Source organism: Furipterus horrens, unplaced genomic scaffold (assembly GCF_987537825.1).
Source record: "Furipterus horrens unplaced genomic scaffold, mFurHor1.1.pri manual_scaffold_5, whole genome shotgun sequence".
Classification (NCBI taxonomy): domain Eukaryota; kingdom Metazoa; phylum Chordata; class Mammalia; order Chiroptera; family Furipteridae; genus Furipterus; species Furipterus horrens.
Genome location: NW_028327175.1, coordinates 87,030,512 through 87,049,400, shown reverse-complemented (window position 1 = coordinate 87,049,400; position 18,889 = coordinate 87,030,512). Strand labels below are relative to the sequence as shown.

The 18,889-nt window shown below is 46.9% G+C and overlaps 1 protein-coding gene across 1 annotated transcript in view; it reads right to left on the bottom strand.

The window, feature by feature from the left end:
* PRDM6 (PR/SET domain 6) overlaps window positions 1–15,140 on the bottom strand; it is a 94,987-nt gene extending 79,847 nt beyond the window's left edge. Inside the window, exons 1-2 of the mRNA XM_090279062.1 lie at window positions 14,337–15,140; window positions 5,240–5,547 (exon numbers count right to left, since the gene is read on the bottom strand). Of these exons, the coding sequence (XP_090135188.1) occupies window positions 5,240–5,547; window positions 14,337–14,910 (882 nt within the window). The 5' untranslated portion in view covers window positions 14,911–15,140. The remainder of the gene's footprint in view (window positions 1–5,239; window positions 5,548–14,336) is intronic.
* Window positions 15,141–18,889: the final 3,749 nt, after the last annotated feature.

The window sequence follows — 18,889 nt, the reverse complement described above, 5'->3', positions numbered from 1 at the left end:
TTAAAGCAGAGCCATCTTTGGACTTAGAAAATCAAGGTGGCACTGTCCAAGGGCATGCATAACTCAAAAAGACCAGGACTTTAAATGGACTTTTTCAAAGCCAATTTTAAGTACAAAGTTTTTATTTTTAACACAATGCTGGAAACGATTCCAAGAGGTGGCAGATGGTTTTACAGTTTATGTAAAACTACAAAATGCTCACACTCTATCAAATGGGCACCACTATAAAAGGCATCTTCAAATCAAATGAGGCAAAACCAAAGAGATACACCAGCTGTTACCCTACATAACTTAAAACATAATAATAACATTACTATGGTTTACTTTTTAGGAGAAATTATTTGGATTTCATGAACATGACATATTCAAAACCAAGCTGACAAGCAATCTAGTATATTAAATGATAAATTACTAAGAAACACAATTTTCACTTCAGTGTAACTGTGACAGCCACATAATTCTACCCCCTGATATTTTGATGAGTCAAGCCAAAATGAGCCAAAGCCTATAAAGCAAAATATGAAGTATATAATTAAAGTACTATCACTGAAACAATTTTTAAATGATTTTAATTTAATTTAAAATTTATTTTAATCTAAAATAATTAATTTTAAATGTTTTTCAACATGTAACTATATACAAATGGGTACAGTACTATAAATGGATTTGGTCATTTACAGAGACATATAAAATACATTTAACATATAAAATCAATTCATTTCCTTCTAGTACCAATTACCTATGATGGTTTCGAAATATAAACATGTAGCAACGAGTAATATATTTTTAATATTGGTTTTCATTAATGTCTTTTGACTTAAGCTAAATGGTAATGATGAAAAATAGACCATTTGCTTAAAAGCAAAACTCTTATTAAATCTAAAATATTATGGCACAAAATCAAACCACAAAAAGAACCATATTATGTTATTCCCCTTGATTTTCTGAAGGAAAATAATGGAAGTTTCCACATCATGCAAATGAAAACGAGACACTCAAATTTACTCAGGCAAAGGGAAGACGGGTTCTATAAAATTAAATCTCTTTCTAGTATCTTAGCTGTAATAGTAACAAGTCACTACATTATTTCAATTAGCAGAATAATTTTTTAGGGTGAAAATAAGTGTGATTTATTTTGTCATTGTTGCTAAAATTTCTTGTCAAATCAGACTTTGAGTTGAAAGGCATGAGTAATTCTAGCCTATCTTAAATTGTAACTTTATTTTAAACTTCCATGTTTTATTCCAGTAGAATTTTAAGTATATACTGTGTACATTCCTCAGGTCCAGTCATATTAAATTCTGATGTTAAGCAGAAAGGGGAAACCATGTGCAACTAGATTAATTTATCTCAAGGGAAAAGAGCACATTAATAATTGAGATAATGTTTTCATAAATGTTGGAATCAAATGTGCCTTTTCACTTCTTTATTAGAAAACGCATTAGGATAATATTATCTCACTCTCATCAATAAGACCTAATTGCTGAGAAAGACTATGTTTTCTTTGCAAAACATTCAAAAAGATTTTTCCCATTACGTCCAAGGAGCTAGAAATATATCATGCATTCAAGTCTTGCTGGAATAAATGTATGTAAGCAAGACAAGTGATTATTTAATCCACACTGTAATGTTTTTGTTTTAAACTATCTGAATTTATTATTTTTTTGTAGAACACATTAAAATTCTGGTTCTAAAAGAAATTGACCAAAAAGGGACTAAGAATTTCACTTTTAGCTTATTAATCTCCTTAAACTACAAAAAAATTACCTTTGCTTATTGCTAAGAACAAAAAACAAAAACAAAAGCAAAAACCTCAGAACTTCCCATAAACACCCAAAAGAATCAAAACATATTAAAGGTATTAGAATGATATTTAACTTTCTTTAAATTGCTGTATTTCTTAAGAACCAGGATTATACACAAAGAAAATATTACTAAAAGATGATAGCACATTTACAAACCAATCAAACAAGCTCTTCATAGCTGATGTATGTTAAATATTAAAAAGTCATTTCTCTACAAAGAAAAGAGCTTTTAATTATTAAACAAAAGAAGTAACTAAGGTGAATCTGATTTTTTCTATAATAAGCCTTCATGTGTATAATAAAGTACAATCACACTAAAAACAATGAACTGTAAACTGAAACAAAAATCCATCATCTACTTGGAAACAGTGACAGGAAAAGATTAGCAATCCATTTATTGTACTGAAATAAAGATAAGTAACCCTGGTAAGATCCATCAGGACTTGAGTATTGAACTCTAAATATAAAGACATTTCTTCATCAGCAAGTGACTTGGAAAAAAAAAATGTGAGGAAGAAAAACGATTCCAGTTGACTTTTAAAATAAAATACTCATGATTCAACTGCTTTTAATTTTTTTTAAAGATCTGCTTTATGTCAATCTGATATTCTGGAAGATATCTAAAAGAGTATGGTTTTAAAAGGGATAATTTTTACATGAGTCATTAAATAATTATTGCCAAGTTTCCTATATACGTACAGAGTATTCAAATTACTGATTCTTTCTAATATAAATAATTTAAATTTTTTTCACAATTGAATTTAGGTTTGAAAGAATAAAATTTAAGGAACAATCCAACATTTAGAATCTTCCATTATAAATATAACTTAATTCAAATAGTCACATTTCACAAAAATAATAAGTCATAATGCTTAAAAATAAACTCATATTCTATATCTTAAAAATAAGTATACTAATAAAAGCTGAAACCTATTAAAATAGTATTTTATCTCACAAATGGACATCAATTCTAAGCTACCTGGCCTCAGTTGGTTACATTTTACATGATCTCTCAGGAGACTGATACATTTTGCATCACTGCATATTAATATCCTTTCAATCTCCTAAACGTATGTTATTCTAACTGTTCTTACAGATGATAAAAAACAAACACAGTGTCCTGAATTAGAAGAAGGGACCCATAGATCATTCAAGCATATACCCAGCAACTTATTTTTATAACACAGAACCAATTCCATGCACTACCACCCCCAACACACTCAACTCACATATACAAACAACAGGTAAAACTCCCTTTATGTCTAGTGAAGTATCAGCAACAATAACAAAAACTGATTAAATTCCCCAGTCCCTTTACTACAACAGAATTTAAACATCAAGTACGAGTAAAGGTATCAAATAAAGGCTCCATGTTTTTAGTATTAATATGTATCAGTCATATTCTATATGTGTTGTAGCCCCCTAACAACATCCCAATCACTCAAAGCCATTTAGGAGAAAACAAAACAAAAAAACAAGCAAACAATAAACTATAGGATTTTCTTCATGTTTATGGTTTTGTCCCCTGGCACTCTAACCCCAAGTCATCAAAGGGCAATAGTCTTCAGTTTTAACAGTTTCAGGTAGAACAAATCTGTACCACTGAGTAATTGCTTTAATACTTCCTCAGAAAAGTATTGGCAGATCTTTAACTGTACGGTATTAGAGCTCCTACTAACACCGTGGAAATATGAAAACTGCCTAGAAGTATTTTATAAACTTTAAACCACATTGGAGGCTATAACTAATTAGTCAGAAACAAAATATTTCAAAACCAGATGCTTTATTTCCCACTTGCCTTTTTTTCTTCTACCCAAAAGCTCTAACTTGTAACCTGCCTCTATGTACTAATAAGCCATTTTCTCGTGCCCTCTTTTCCTATAACAATTTCTGTTAAAAAAAAAAAAAAAAAAAGGAAAAGTGCTATTTGGTAAAATAAATATGCCCAACTTTTTCTTCCTCATTCAAGAATCCTATCTTCTAGACTCAAAAGTATAATTTTCCAACAACAGTTTTGGAGTGAAATGGAATCCGGGAGCCAGGCACAGGGCACCAGTGATAACTGTAGGATCTATAGCCTATGCATACATTGTAGGGCATGTAGCCCATATACCACATGTGCGCTCATACATTTAGCTCCTCCCCAGTCAAAGGAAGCTTTGCAGACACAGGCCTCAACACCCCACTGCCAATAGTCATGTAAGGGTTCTGGAGACCTGGTCTGTTTTGCACAACACTATCTCCAGGGCCTAACATAGTGCTGGATAGAATGAGTGCTCAGCAAAAATATCAGTGGATTACTGAGTCCCATGAGTTTTAGTTAGTGAATATGAGGCAGCTCACAGTGAAAACGATCAACTTGACAGGCCACTGAGCCAAGTGTGAGGGGCAAGCTGCTATAGAAATGACCCATTAATAGAGCCCTAAGGTCTATGCCTACTTGGCTGCTGGCATTTCAGAAACTTTATTTTCTGGCTATTCCCACTCCATCATATTGCCTGGCCTCAGTCAGATTTACATATTGCCCTTAAAGGTTCTTGTATTTGATAAATAACTCCATGGGTGGAAGGTGGCTAATTAGAGGGTGAACTACCTATAGGCTAAGGGTCTGTCTTTTCAGGAGTGGATCTCAATAATCAACCATGAAACTTTGGGAGAAATCTTAGTTTAACATTTTTCAAATAGGTTGTTTATTTTTAAATAATAGTGTCAGCCTAATTGTGTTATTGAAGCATTTTCATCAATTGGGTTATACCAAAATGCTCAGTTTCCCTGTTTTGGTTTTCTATCTTCTTGAAGATTGCTTTGCTGAACTACAAAGTCCAACCAAAAAGAACCAGAATTTGTGATTTCTGAGTCACAACGCTGTAATTTGCTTACTCCAGGAACTTTGAAGGTTATGAATGAAACACGTTGCAGTCTCTCAGATTCAGTGTTTACAAAGTTGTTTTTATTTGACAAAAGTGAGTCTGACTCTTTCCTCCTATTTAGGCTTATGTTCCTTCTTGCCCAGTGCGCAGTAACATATTGGAAGAACTTAGAATGGAACACAAAGTTCACCTTGCTCACACCCCCAATGCCCAAGCTCCTCTGCTCCATCGACTCAGCTGGTTTCTCTCTCAAGATCCCGGGAAATTAAAGATCAAATCCATCCCAGCCCGAACTGAGTCTCTGTAGAGTGATTCCACCTTCAGAAACCTGCAGGCCCTATTTTCCTGGCTGGGTTGCTGTTGTGTCAGGTGGCGGGGCTCTGCACCTCTTGACTGCAAGTGGTGCAGACATCGGTATTTGCATGGCCAGAGAAGTCTATCTCCACTACTACGATCTAGGAAACAAAGGAGGCTCTCCCCGAAGTTGCCGCCCTCCAAGAGCCAGGCTGTTTCCTGGCCAAAGCTCTGGCTCTGGGGCAAGGTGCTAGGAGGCGGGCGACTTACCTCCCAGAGGTGCTGCGTGTTTCTCACGGCGCCGGCCTGCACCTTCTCTGGGGGCAGGAGTACGCCCTGGAAGGGCCCAATCCAGGTGCCCTGCTGGATCCTCTGCGCCGCGCAAATGCCGTAGGCCAGGCCCGGCACGGTGCTCGTGCACAGGCACACCTCCCGCGGCAGGTCTCGCAGCCACTCCGGCAGCTCCGGCGGGGGCGCGGCGGCCGCGGCGCTACCGGTGCTCACCAGCCGGCGCAGGGAGTGCAGCGGCCCGTGCATGGGGCACTCTCCGTGACGGTTGTCCGCGCACATATCGCAACCTGCCGGAGACACGCGGGAGGGAAGGGAGGAAGAGGTTAACTCCGCAGCTCCGGTGGCCCATTCTCGGGTAAACCCCCGAGACAGCAGCATCCCCGCCCTGGTAAGCCACCTGCAAGGGAGGTGACGCCGTGAGGGCGCCGAGGCTACTGGGAGTAAGGGGAGAGGTGAACCCGAACCGCTCCCTTGGAATTCGCCACACCCAAATCCGCCTAGCATAGGGTCGGGACCTGGGCGCCCCCAAAAGCCTTCCGAGCTGGGTAAGGATGACGCTGTAGTCTCCGCTGAACCGACGGCTCCAGGCTTCTCTTCCCAGTTTCTCTCTCTCCCTCTTCGCTCTGCCTCTAGTTCCCTCTGATCCTCTCCCCTGTTCCCGCGGGTTCTCTCTCCACCGGGTGTTTCAAAGGGTGTTTGTCCTTCTGCCACAAAGAAAGCCCGATTCTACACTGGTCGCCTGGATACAGTTGGTTTGCCTCTTTTTATAATTACAAGTCACTTTAAAAATCACCAGGGCAGGTGGGCGATCTGTCTGTTGGGGAGCGCCATTCCCAGTACCCTGGACCCACGTGTCTGAGCGCCCCCGAGCGCCCCAACCAGAGGGCAGAGCCAGAGCTCCAGACTCGCCACACAGGGGGCCCCGGGAGTCCCCTGAGCGTTCCCACAGTGCCTGCTCTGGGCAGTTCAGCCAAGTGGGAAAGGAGGGCTGTTCTGGCGGGTTACGGGTGTCTATGCTTCCGTGACAGCTCTTCCCGGAAGTCAAAAAGAAACGAATAGCAAATTTAGTGATCGGGGTAATAGTTCTTTAATGATCAGGATAATGGCTCAGTGGAGAGGGCTCCAACTCCTGCCCAGACCGATGGTTCCTCAAGCTAAATTCTATCATCTTGCGTTATAAAGTGAGAGGTGTGAAGTTGCCTCTCTCCGACGTTCCCCAGAGCACCCCGAGCTCGAAGAGACCCCACTCTCCCGGCCAGGCTGTAGACACCCTCCGTCCCTCTACTCAAATTCGAGGTAAGAGGCCAGGCAGCCGCCCTGTCGGATCGCAGCGCCCTCCGGGTTATTAATGGGCCTGGCGGAGCCGCCGCGTCTGCACCCGGGCCCTGCAAACCTGCTTGGGGAAAACGACCTCGGCGCCCGCCAGGGCAACCTGGCCTCCTGGCCCTGCCTCCTGGGGAGCAGTGGCGCCCCCCCACCCCCACCCCGCACCCAGCAACGGAGCTCTGTGGCACCGGGCCTGATAGTGAGCGAGACCCAACAGGAGGAGATGACCAGAGCTGGACACCAGGGGAAGGGCCAGTGCTGGGTAGGGATCACCCTTGGGGCCTCCTTGTGCCCAGCCTTGGTCAAGCCAGTCCTGGTGAATCACAAAGTGTACCCTCTTCATGCTGAGACAGACAAAATGCTCAAGGAACTTGTGACAAAGTGAGTCATTGAAGAATCTTCAACAAAGGAACACCTAATCAAAACCCAGCATGGTGAGCAAACCTTCATTTTGCCATTTGCTTCACAGAGAGCTGAGGGTTGACTAGGTGAGCATCCTGTCCCAGGGAAGGGTTCAAGTCAGCAGCGCCTGTACTGTGTCAGCCACTCCTCCACTCCTTCCAGGAGAACTCGGGGAATCAGGGGACCTTCTGACTGCAACTTCTTGGAGGTGTCCCCAGGCTTCTCAAGTGAAAAGTAGCAACCTGTTTCTGCAGGTAATCAAGTGTCAATGCCTCTGCACTCCATCATACAAAGGCACCCTCGTCCAGCAACACAAACCATTGTAAAAATTGGGCCAGACTCTACTTTTGAACTTAGGGCATAGATCGAAAGTATTCTCACCCTTTTCCACATATCAACCCTTCCAGAACACATACACTTCACACACCCTCTCAAGCTCTGGACTGTGAAAATAAAAACTTCAAGATAAGGAGGGAATGGAAAGAAAGACAAAACTCATAATTACCAAGTGCCAACTAAGTGCCAGGTAATTATCCTGACCCAATCACCATATTATCTAAGTGTAGTGATTCCCATTTTGCAGATGAGGGGATTGAGGCTTCATGAACAATGTAACATGACCATGGACCAGAAACCAGAAACTGGTAGAGAAATAGTCACAGTCAAGTCTGCCTGACTCCAAAGCCTCCAAACCTAGAGATCCAGGAAGACTAATACGAGCTGGGAGAATTTTATATCCATCGTAACTCAATCAATAGAATTGAAATATTTCACTGAAGTCACTATTTGGAGGCCACAAAAATTGCTGTAGCATGACTGAATTACAGAGATTTCTTTTGCTCTTTCCCACACTCTTGAGTTGGGGGTTAAAGTAAGAGAATAAATTGGAAAGTAAATAGATAATGTCCATAATTTTTGAATTATAGTGCCTTTCAGCACCTTAACAAAAATAGCTTAAAACAAATGACAATAAGCAAAGGCAATGTGCCCATAAAAATAAATCACCCCCTAGGTTTTTGATTGACTGTCCCTTTCTGGTTGGCTCAATGAAACAAAGAGTGAGACGCAAAAGCATATAGTATTCATTCCCCTAACTGTATGTACCAGAGATTCTGTCAAGTTTCAACATCTCTGTAACATGCACATCACACCAACTATGTCAGTAATAAAATAAGGAACAAAAGTACAATCCTCAGCCACCACCCCACAGCCAGCAAGCACATTTTGGGTATTTGTTATGCATGATAACACTATAGCTAGGTCTTTCCCTAAGAAGTTCTCTAAAGTTCTCTTCAACTTAAGTTTCATCTGTTTCCATGAGATGCTGAAAAAACCTAATAGCATCTTGCAGAGCAAAAAACTGAGGCTCTCCCAATATTTAAACTATGTGCATATTAGGTCCACAGCAGAGTAGGCAAAGCCAATCTGCTTTAATTAGTCCACCTAATATGAGTCTTCCTAATTTATAAACCACTTTGTGCTATAGCAAAATAGTCTGTCAGAAAAGTTGACCAATTACATCAAAATACACGTGATATCCTAACATTACTGTTTTTAATACACAAAGTTCCGCCACTGAAACCATCTGGCTCCTGACATATGTCTTGGAGTCCCAAAGAAGCTTGAGGATATTTAAAACAAGTAACTGATTACTTGGGGTTGACAAATGTGGCATAAGTAGACAAACATTCTAGCAGAATGTTTTCTAGACAGCACGCCATAAACACCTACACGAAAAGGTTTGAGGGAGAAGTGGGCTAGGTGCCCAAAGTGCACACACATATATATATAATACATATATTACACATAGCATTCCATGCAAGCAATACATAATACAAGTCTATTTGTATTCATAAAGAAGAGGCAAGTAAATTTACTCTTAAAATCAGGGTAAGTTTTTATACAAGTTCAAAATTATTATTCAAAAAGGGTTTTCTATATCTGTGAGAAAAATTATAGTATTATTTAAGCAAGATACTTTGAAATGCCATTTTAGCATTAGGGAATATAAGAAATCTGGACCCTTTTCTATCTTGAATAAATCTATTGATGCTCCTGTTTATGGCTCCCTCAATAAGGAAAGGGGGGTTCATTAAGTTATAGACTCAGTCACCTACTGACTTCACTAGGCCAGAGCAGACTTTCATTCTTCATTTCATAGCCTTTTGTTGTCTGCATGTTTGTACAAGTGCGTGTATTAATTTCATAACTGAAAATAGATCTATTTTAAGGTAAAGGGGACAAAACAGGCCATGGGTGGTTGTTGTTGTGTTTTTCCTTTCTGGTATTTTCATTTGTCCATCTAGGAAAGGTGAAATATAAAACGTTCCAGGGCGTTTTTGGTGTCTGCAGAGGCCAACAGTTACGTGTGAGCGCAGGCGGAGCTTGGACGCATGGGAAGTATTAGACTCTGGCCGGCCAGGCCTTGGTTCCCCAGGGCCTCTCCCAGCCATCACCAGCCCTCACTGTCCTCTGGTAAAGAAACCAAGGAGCAGCTGAAAAAGCCTGCCTCCTCGCCTAGGCAGAGGTAACCTCAGGGCTATAAATCCTACCCACTCACAGCTGAGGTCGCAGCCTTCCGACTCGCAGGCCTAGCCCTAGCCCGGAAGGCCAGGGCCCATCGATCTCGGCCGGCAGAGGCTGCCCCAGGAGTGCCGCCTGCTGGCAGCGCCTCGTGTGCTCTGTGCGTGGGCAACGCAGGTATGGGCTGCTGCACGGAACGGGGCTGACCACCGGGGCACAGGGCAGGCAGAGCTAGGTAGCTGGGAACCTCCCACACCAGTGTTCGCGCCCCCCACCCCTCCTCTTGCTTCAGCCGGCACTCTGACGGAGTGGCAAAACTGACCCGGCAGGCTGCTGGCTGGAGGCCCCCAACCTAGTCTTACTTTTGAAGGCCCCCTTCCTGCCAGCGTAGGGCTTTCTTGCAAGGCCAGATATAGATGCCACAGAAATCCAAAGACCCTCACTCCTCCCTTCCACCCACCAGGCCTTCTCCTTCCACCCAGCAGGGGACTTCTAGGCTCCCCGGGTCGGGTCTAGAAGCCGATCCGGATGTGGGTGAATTAGCCCAGTCACCTGGAAAGGGAGCCGATTGTGCTCGGAGCCCACTGGAGGCTGCTGGCGCAAAAGCTGCTACAGGGCTCTCCCTGGGCGGGTTTAAAGCTCCTGGTTAATCTCAGAGGCCTGGGTTTTCCACGCTCCTTCCTAGTGGCTGCCGGCTAGGCCCTGGGGCCAAGATGGAGAGACAACAGGGGGAGGCAAAGGAGGAGGAAGGGAGGAAATGTGGGTTTTATTTGCCTCCCGATGACTGTATTAATAAATTAAATGGGAGCACCCGGTGTGCGGGTGAGAGAATATTGCAAATAGCGTGGAGATAAACCTTGCTGGCTCTGCCCCTGTGAAGCCGCCATATACAATACAATGCGGAGATGATGAATAGGAGGCGCGGGAGAGATCGAGCGACTCTGGGCTGGCTCCACTCGCTCCTACAAAACTATAGGGCAATTAATTGTGACTTGTCCCCTCATCCTTCATCTCCTGGTGGCACATATTGACGGAGATTACTGCTGATGGACCATTTTATCACCTTAAATAAACAGTCGCCACCTCTTCTAACCTCAATCTAATATATGGCTCTATGTTCAGTTTCAGGGCGCTAGATAACGAATGATGTAAAATAACTAAATCATGTGTGCTATGGGATGGGGATGGGCCTGTGCACAAAAAGAGAGAAAAGGAAAAGAACAACACAAAAGCCCACACACTGATGCCCAGGCTCTTGCCCACCAAGGACCAGGTCTGAAGGTGAAGTCACTAGCTGGCCACTGAATGCCCCGATGCTGGGTGGGCAGCTAGTGGGCCTCTGTGGCAGGAGGCCTGCTGGTGGGTGACTGGGCTCCGGAGCTTCCCAAACAGACCTGTGTTTTCCAACTGGGTGGGAAGAGAGTAGAGAATGTCAGAACATACTCACTCTCCTTGATCTTTTTCAAAACAGTGTTGGGCCCAGATTTCTTTCTCTCCCCTGGTCTCTCTCCCCAAACTCTTGGAAAGGGTGGCGCCCCCAATGGGAAAGCTTTGGGGCCCTCACTGTTCCCAGTGCAGTGCGCAGGGCTCCCCTAATCCTGGAGGACACAGACACCTTCAGCTGGGAAAGCTGCAGAATGTCCTCACATTTGGCAGAGAGACAGGGTGAGGGCTTAGCTCTCCTTTACCTGCCAGGTACAGGGGAGGAAGAGCTTCACCAAAAGGTATGAAAAGCTAATTGGCTCAGCCCTTTGGGTACAATCACAAACACCAGGCATGCCCATAGCCATGGCTTACTACCTTCCAAAAGTAGTGACAGGGTCTCAAGCAACACATCAAAACCCAGAAAGGGCCACTGCCATGGAGCTTGATGGAATCACTGGCTTCAGGCAACCCAGCAGCAATAAGGGCAGTAATACAAGAAGAGAAAGAAAGGGCCCCATCCCCCCAATTATATTACACACTGACCCACCGGACTTTAAAAAGGTAAAAGGAGAGGCAGCTAAACATTCAGAACTTCAGTGAAAAGTGTATTTCAATCATAAAATAAATAGAATACATGGAGTTAGAGAACAGAAATACTGTATTGCAACAACTCACTCAGCGAGCTTGTATGGTTTCTGCTGTTTTTAAACGTTTTTGTGGGCAAGAGAGCTACAAGACCTTTCACTATGGCATTTGCCATAGATGCCAATAAAGTTTCAAGGTGAGACTACTGTTACTGATTCACAAGCATCACTTGGTTGCTGATTCCAGGCAAAAAGTTACTCTTCTGCAGGGAATAGAGAAGTGAGGAGGCCCCATTCTCTGCCTTGTAAGAAAAAGAGAAAATGACTCAATACAAACTAACAAAATGAAACAATGCCAAGTGGTCTCTTCACAGAGTTCTTTTAGAGGAAGATGGCAAAAGACTGAAAGGAAAACTAGAGAAATCTACTTGTTATAAATTAATAGGTGCTTCTCTTCTGCCTGCCTCTTGCCTCCCCCATCCCCCAAATACAACCTGGGAATGGGGAGAGCCCTGCCTAGGACAACAGTTTCCCATCCTTTACACTTCTGATTCCTTCTGAGCCCCTAGTTGGATTAAACTCAATCACTCCTCACTTCATCTTTGTAAAACACATCCCGTGGTTAAAAATGAGTGCCTGTGCTTGCTCAGAGAAGTTCCCGAAAGAATGGGAGACCCGGTCCCTCAGCATTACACAGAACTGCCACTGCTTTCTATTTTCTTTCTCAATCATCCTTTAATTAGGGAGCAACAAAAGTGTAACTCTAATAGGAAAATCTGACTTCCTCTCCCCTCTGTCTTTTCTCCTGTACTTTGCATGTTGAAGCAATCAGCTGGACTCAAAAGGAGACACCAAAAGACTAACATGATAGAAATAATTTAAATTAATCATACTTCATTTATTCCAGAGAAAAAAAGTTACCTAGGCAATAAACTGGTTGAAAGAGCTATATATGGATTAGGAATCTATCCCAATTCTTTCTCTGCTTAGTCTAGTTTTTTTCTGGTGAGAATATATTGAATCTCAAGACTGCATTGTAAACAGCGTAGGAAGCGCTACACACAGCCAGGGGTTTAGGGTAGAGCTCTCTTTCTGGCACTGATTTCATTCAGAAAGGAAACTATAAGCTTGATAAAGCACTCTCAGCTCACAGTGACTATTCTTATACTTAAAAGTAAATGTCTTTTTTCAAAACTTATCTCATGTTTTAAAGAACATCTTTGAAAGCAACACATTCAAGAAATTCAGTAAAATATAAATATTTTTTGAACTCTATTAAGACAATATAATTTTTAAAACTTTTCAGAAACTGAAATACAAGCGACTTCTCAATTGCAGAACAAATTTGAGTAGAAACCCTCATATTAAATCAATACTTTACCTTCAGGTTCTAGAAAGGAAAAAAGGTAAATTTAACTGCTCTTTTTGTTAGTAATAATTATTTCCATTAAAACAATTATTTTCCATCATTATGAAAAGATTAATACAACTTAACCACTACACTCATGCCAGTGTTTTTTCATCAAAGTAATGCCTTTGGGAGTCCTTCAAATAACTAAAACCTGTAAGTATTTTGCTTTTACAACGAATTAAAAGGTTCAGGAAGTGGTAGACATTCTGCAAGAAGGGACTTATTCAAGATAAAATAATAATAAATGTTTATGATCCTCACACAGAAACTAGATGAAGGCATGAGAGAAAGAAAGTGGTGAGTAAGTGATCTTTCAAATCCTGCATTGCTTTCACCCTGACTCTTTTAACCTGATTTAATGTTCTCTCAGAAGTCTCTGGAAGTATAGTTAGCACTTAACCCAACACATTAGGTGTAAACATAATTTTTGAAATTATCAAAAAGAATCAGATATAAAGCAATACACATTCATGGTCTTCATCGAGTCTTGCTTCAAAACCCTGTGATGAGTGAAATTATGACTATAGGAACCAAAGCTGGATGAGACCTGATGTTTAATTAGGCATTTACTATTTACTTGGGGGACAATGAGAATAGACTTCTTAAACTAAGTTACTGTTACCCAGTTTTTACAAATAATTAAGCCATCAAGCATGGCTACGGATTGCTAACATTTGCAGAGTCAAGGCTGCAAGGAGAACGTGGGATTCGCAAAGAACAACCCTATCCTGAACATGGAAAATTTCTCACTAACCAACTGGCATTTTTTTCCCCCTCTTCTAAATAAATGGTAAATCTAAGGAAAATGCCTGCCTGCAGGGAGAAACTGACCCAGTATCATCCAAAACTCCTACCTACTCCCGTGAGGCCAGGCTAGCCAGCAGCTCCCGCCCGTTACCCCAGACAACCCTGCGGACCGAAAATGAACTGACGAAGTTAACTCCAGAACTAAGGTAGAGAAGGAGAAACAAGCCCTGGACTCCGCGCTCCACAGATATTCTGATTCCCTATCTTGTCCCCGCTATGTCCAGGCCTGCCCGTTGTAGGGAGTCCCCATCGCGCGCTGCTAAGCAGCCGATGTTCCCCGGGCGCTGTCCCACGGGAGGGCGGAGATATGAAAGCCCCGGCCCGCGAGCGACTCAAGTCCAACATACTTGGGGCTACTAAGCAGAGGATGAGGGGGACTAACAGATGACCCCGAGGTGCCACACGGCCACCCTATCCGTTCTCCTTCCTTCTCTAACGCCAGAAAACTTTTGCCACTGTGTTCTGGGAGGTGCGGGGCCCGCTGTCTGGACCAGTCCACCACCCGGGGTCCCCCTCGTCCGATCCGCCTCCCAGACGGGCGTCCGCCCCGGACGGCGCCAGCGCCACAGGAGAGAGCGCGCGGGCTGCGGCTACGTACGGTTGTTGGGGTCGCTGGTGTGCTGGTTGAGGGGAATGATCTCCATGCGCTGCTGGCCGTACAGGTAATAGTCCAGCTCCTCCGCGCTGCAGCGGAAGCGCGGGGCACCCCGGCCATCCCCGCCGCCGATGCATTTGGAGGGCCCCGGGCCCGTGGCGGCGCCGAGGCACAGGTCCTTGGCGGGGAGCGGCTCCGCGGCGACGGCGGCGGCCAGGGGCGCGAACATCGGCAGCTGCGCCACGGGCAAGGCCGAGAGACCTGCCAGCGCGGCGGCAGCAGCGGCACAGGAGGAGGCGGAGGAGGCCGAAGTGGAGGAGGAAGCCGGTGTGGAGGAGGCGGAGGAGAGCGAGGCGGGCCGTGGGCGCAGGCTGTCCTGCGGAGGCTCAGCGCGCTCAGGGGGCGGCGGCGGCGGCGGCTGGAGAGGCTGCGGCGCGCCCAGGGGACCCGCGGCACCGCCGCCCTTGAGCGGGCCGCCGCCGCCGCCGCCGTGCGGGAAGAGTTGCTGCCAGTGCTGCAGATAGGCTGGGTCCACTTTGAGGAAGGCCGAACCGCCGGGATCTCCGGGCTTCAGCATGTCCGACGCCGCGCGCTGCGGGCAGAGGGCAGAGAGGAGGATGCGCGTGAGCCGGGCCCAGGGCCTGGTGCAAGAGGGGCCGGCAGGACGGCCGCCAAAACCCTGGAGAGGTAGCCACAGCCTGTGGCTTCGCCAGCGGCAGCCCGGTTCAGGGGCTCCTTCCTTTCAACTCCTCTGGGGCGCAAAGTTTACTCTGAAGCCGCCGCGCCGCGCAGCAGGAGCAGTGTACACGCGGCCTGGCCTCGCATCCCGAAGCGCCCAGCTCCCACCCTGCACTGTCGAAGCCCGGAGCAAAGGCGCTCCTCCGCAGAACTCTGCTGCACCACACAGCCCCCGCCCTCCGCCAGCGCCGGGAGCCGACCCCGGCCGGAGTGGCGCAGCGCGGAGTGGCGTTGGCCTCGGGCGCTAGGAGGCGGGTCAGTCTCGCCCCCCGCCCCCAGCCTGGGACCTCCAGCCTCCTATCCCCGGGGCCCAGGACATTCAGCCCCAGAGGAGCCTCGTCTTACCTGAAAACTCGGAGCCGCCCGGCGGCGGTGCGTGCGTGCGTATGTCTCGGGGAGCGTGCCGGAGCGGGGGCACCCCAGGTGCGCTACATGCCTCTGGCAGCACGGGACAAGAGACCTAGAGAACTGGCGAGGCTATGGAGGCCCGCGGAGGGCGGGAAAGCAGTGCGGCCAAGAGCGCGGGAGCGCGGGAGGACCGGGGCTTGGGATGGATTCTCGGTGGGTTGGTGCGCTCGCCCGCCGCCGCGTCCCGGCTCCTCGGCTCCACTCTCTGGCAGCCTCCAGGCTGGACACGTGGGTTTTACGACAGCACAAAATACAAGAGTGTGAGTGTGTGTGTGTGTGTGTGTGTGTGAGTGTGTGAGTGTGAGAGAGAGAGAGAGTTGGGGGGTGTGGGGAGAAGAGGCGGGAGGCAGGCCTGAAGAGCCAAGGGGAGGGGAGAGGGAAGAAGGAAGTTCTAACTTGGCTGGATCCACAAACTGCCCGTGCGGCTCTCCCGCACAAATACCCTCTCCACCGTCCCACCCTCGACTTTTTTTTTTTTTTTTTTTTTTTGGCGTGACGTCTCCCGCGTGCCTGTTGTCTCTTTCTGCCCATGATATGTCTTTTCTAGGTGCCGTCTCCTGCCCTGATCCCGAAAGCAGTGGAAATAGGAATGCATCTCCGCACACCCTCGGGTGATCGAATCCGGTCGGGCGCGTGCAGCCGGGCAAGAGGACCAAGTCCTGAAACCGGGTTTGAGATTTTGCCCAGCTCAGTTTTTTTCCGTACTGCAGGGTGCCAGAGTCGAGGAGCCCCTCCCCATGCAATTTCTAACAGAAATCTGGGGGGTGAGGGTGGGGGGTGGGAGGAGGTGGGCAGGGGGGGGCTATTGGGGGCGGGGCGGGTTGCGCCTGGAATGAAACTCAGTCCGCAGCGAAGGAGGCAGGCTTTGTCAAGCTGGGAGACACGAGACCAAGGGTTTCTAAGGGGCGGCAGCTCTTGGCAAGGCTGGAGCCTGGGTCTAGGTTAGAAGGCGGCTGCGAGGGAGTCTCACATTGCCCAGTACTTAGCCCACTCACTCTCGCGTTGTCTTCCCCGGATGCTCGCTGCTGCTGCTTGTTGACATCCAAGGCAAGTATCCAGAGCAACGTCTAGTAGCACAACTGCTCCGGGACACGGGCGAGGCTTGTCTGCCTTTGGCTACCCGGGACTACCCTGGGTGGGGGGTGGGAGGGTACTGTGTAGGTCTTTCGCCCCCAAACCTAGCATCGGAGGAGCAGGGTGGAAGCGCAGCCCAGCCCCACCTGCCACCTTGCCCCATACAGCGCCTTGGGCCACGCCCGCCCTTTCCTGCACTGCCTCATCCGCAAATTAGGCGCCCGCCTCCCAGCTCTTCCAGGCAGTGGAAGGACCCGGTGTATGCAACAGACCCTCTCAGGCGCTTTCCCCTCGTTGGAGTTCTCCTCACATCTCAAAGAGAAGAACTGGCACTTGTCTTTTCCCAAACAAACCAACTTATTTAGCAACCGCCACTCTGAACAATTCTTAGCCACACTTTCCTGATCTCTGCTTCTTCCTTTTTGTCGTCCCACCACTCATTTCTTCTGAGCCTGGGAAACACGCTGTTTATACTTTGCCCTGGTCTCATGCAGAATTCCTCGATGCTGTTTGGAACAGGGTTGGACCGAAAATGTTTTGACTGGCGTCATTGTGACAAGGTCATCAGTCACCCTGAGTAGATTGATAGTACCCAAGTTTAAGGCAGACACCATGAGGGAAAACCCATGGTGCTGCGAACACCGAGGCGAACCAGGCAGGCTTCGTCGGCTCTGAACAACTTCATCGGAAGGAGAGGATGAAGTTCCAGGCCTGTTGCAATTAATCTGCTCGCAGAACGGCCTAGCAGTGGCTGTCGGGCCACGAGGGAAGGGGCAATAGCTCTCTCTTCTCCAGGTTCAATGCTGAGAAACGAAGAGACTCTTCTGTTCTCAGGGCAAGACAGGCAGCACCGGGGATGGGAACTCATCCGCTGCCGAAGCTCCCTTCTTTCTTGTTTCTGACCAAGCGGATTGCTTACACGAACTAGGTCCCCAAGACTAGCCATCCTCCAAACAATTGAAAATCTCAGGAATTCGAGACACTGGTGACAGCAACTGCTCTCAAGGCTTCTGCCCCAGCCCCCCCCCCCCCCAACACACACCCAGGGTCCTTCCTAATAAGATTAGCGGACCGACTAGTGAGCGCTTTCCACATGTCAGGCGCGGGTAGGCGCTTCGAGTATATTTAGTCTGCTCAGCAACCATGCGGAGAAGACATTATCATGAACGCCAATACTACAGATGGGGACACTGACGCTCAGAAAGGTTAGTTAGGTTACCTAAAGTCACGCCACTAATGAGTGATAGAGACGGTGGGGTGCCAAGTGCATTTTCCTGCTCACCCTAGCTGAACCTCTACCCCTACCATCTTCACAGACGCCGGAGAGCTGTGGGGGCACCTCGGGGGGAGGTTTGGCTCCTCTTGTTGCCTGGGCCAGGGGAACAAAGAGAGACTGTAGTGGATCCTTCCTTTCCCACTATACGTGTGCGTGGTGTACCAAACCTGCCGGATTCGAGTACTTCCCAGCGGCCCCTGTCATAAACCAGCCTTCGCGACCAGACCCTAGGGCCCAGAGGCCTCGGGGAGCTGAGTGTAGGAGGTGGGCGAAAGTTCTAAGCGGGGCTTGAAAGGGCTGGGAGTCCAGAAACACAAGAATAAGGTCTTGAGGGGAGTGTGGCGGGGGTCCCAGCATCCCTAGCTCCTCCCCAGCGGGTCCACGACCCGGAGAGGGGCCCCTGCTCTGCCCTGGACCTCCAAGAGCAGGGCTTGGCTGGAAGGGAGATCACTCAGTCCTCCCTCTCTGGGCACTCCCGAGATCTGCTGAGGCCACTTCCCATTAACCCAGGCGATCCTGGGCACGCTTGGTCACCGCTGCCCTGGCACCTCTCAGGCTTTTGAAAGTGAGCCCACAGACCATCAGGAGATGCACCCTCAAATCTGCTCCCCCCCCCACTTCATTACTTGGAGGCCGCAGAAACAAATCACTTCGACCACTTAGGAAGCGATCAAACCTTTATAAAAATCCATCGCTCCCAGATCGATGGGTGAATATTTGCTGGGAATTTGTTCCAGAGGAATAAAAAAGGAGCGTGGGTGTATTAAATGAAACGGGGGGGACATGGTGGTGTTTTTCTTCATTGATTAATGGCCTCTAAAATAAAACAAGTGGGAAGAGTCTCCAGGATCGATAAATTAACTACCCAAATTTATCATTTTCTAGAGTAATTTCCCCCCCAAAAATTATCCTTAGGAAGCCCACTGTACCCTTAGCTAGGAGGGAAGAAGGGAGTGGGAGGCCAGAGCAGGGAGGGAGTGACAGGAAGGGGCAGGAAAGCAAGAAGAGATTTCTGTCCAGGAGACCCGCTATCTGATTTCGTTTGACATACAATTTTCAC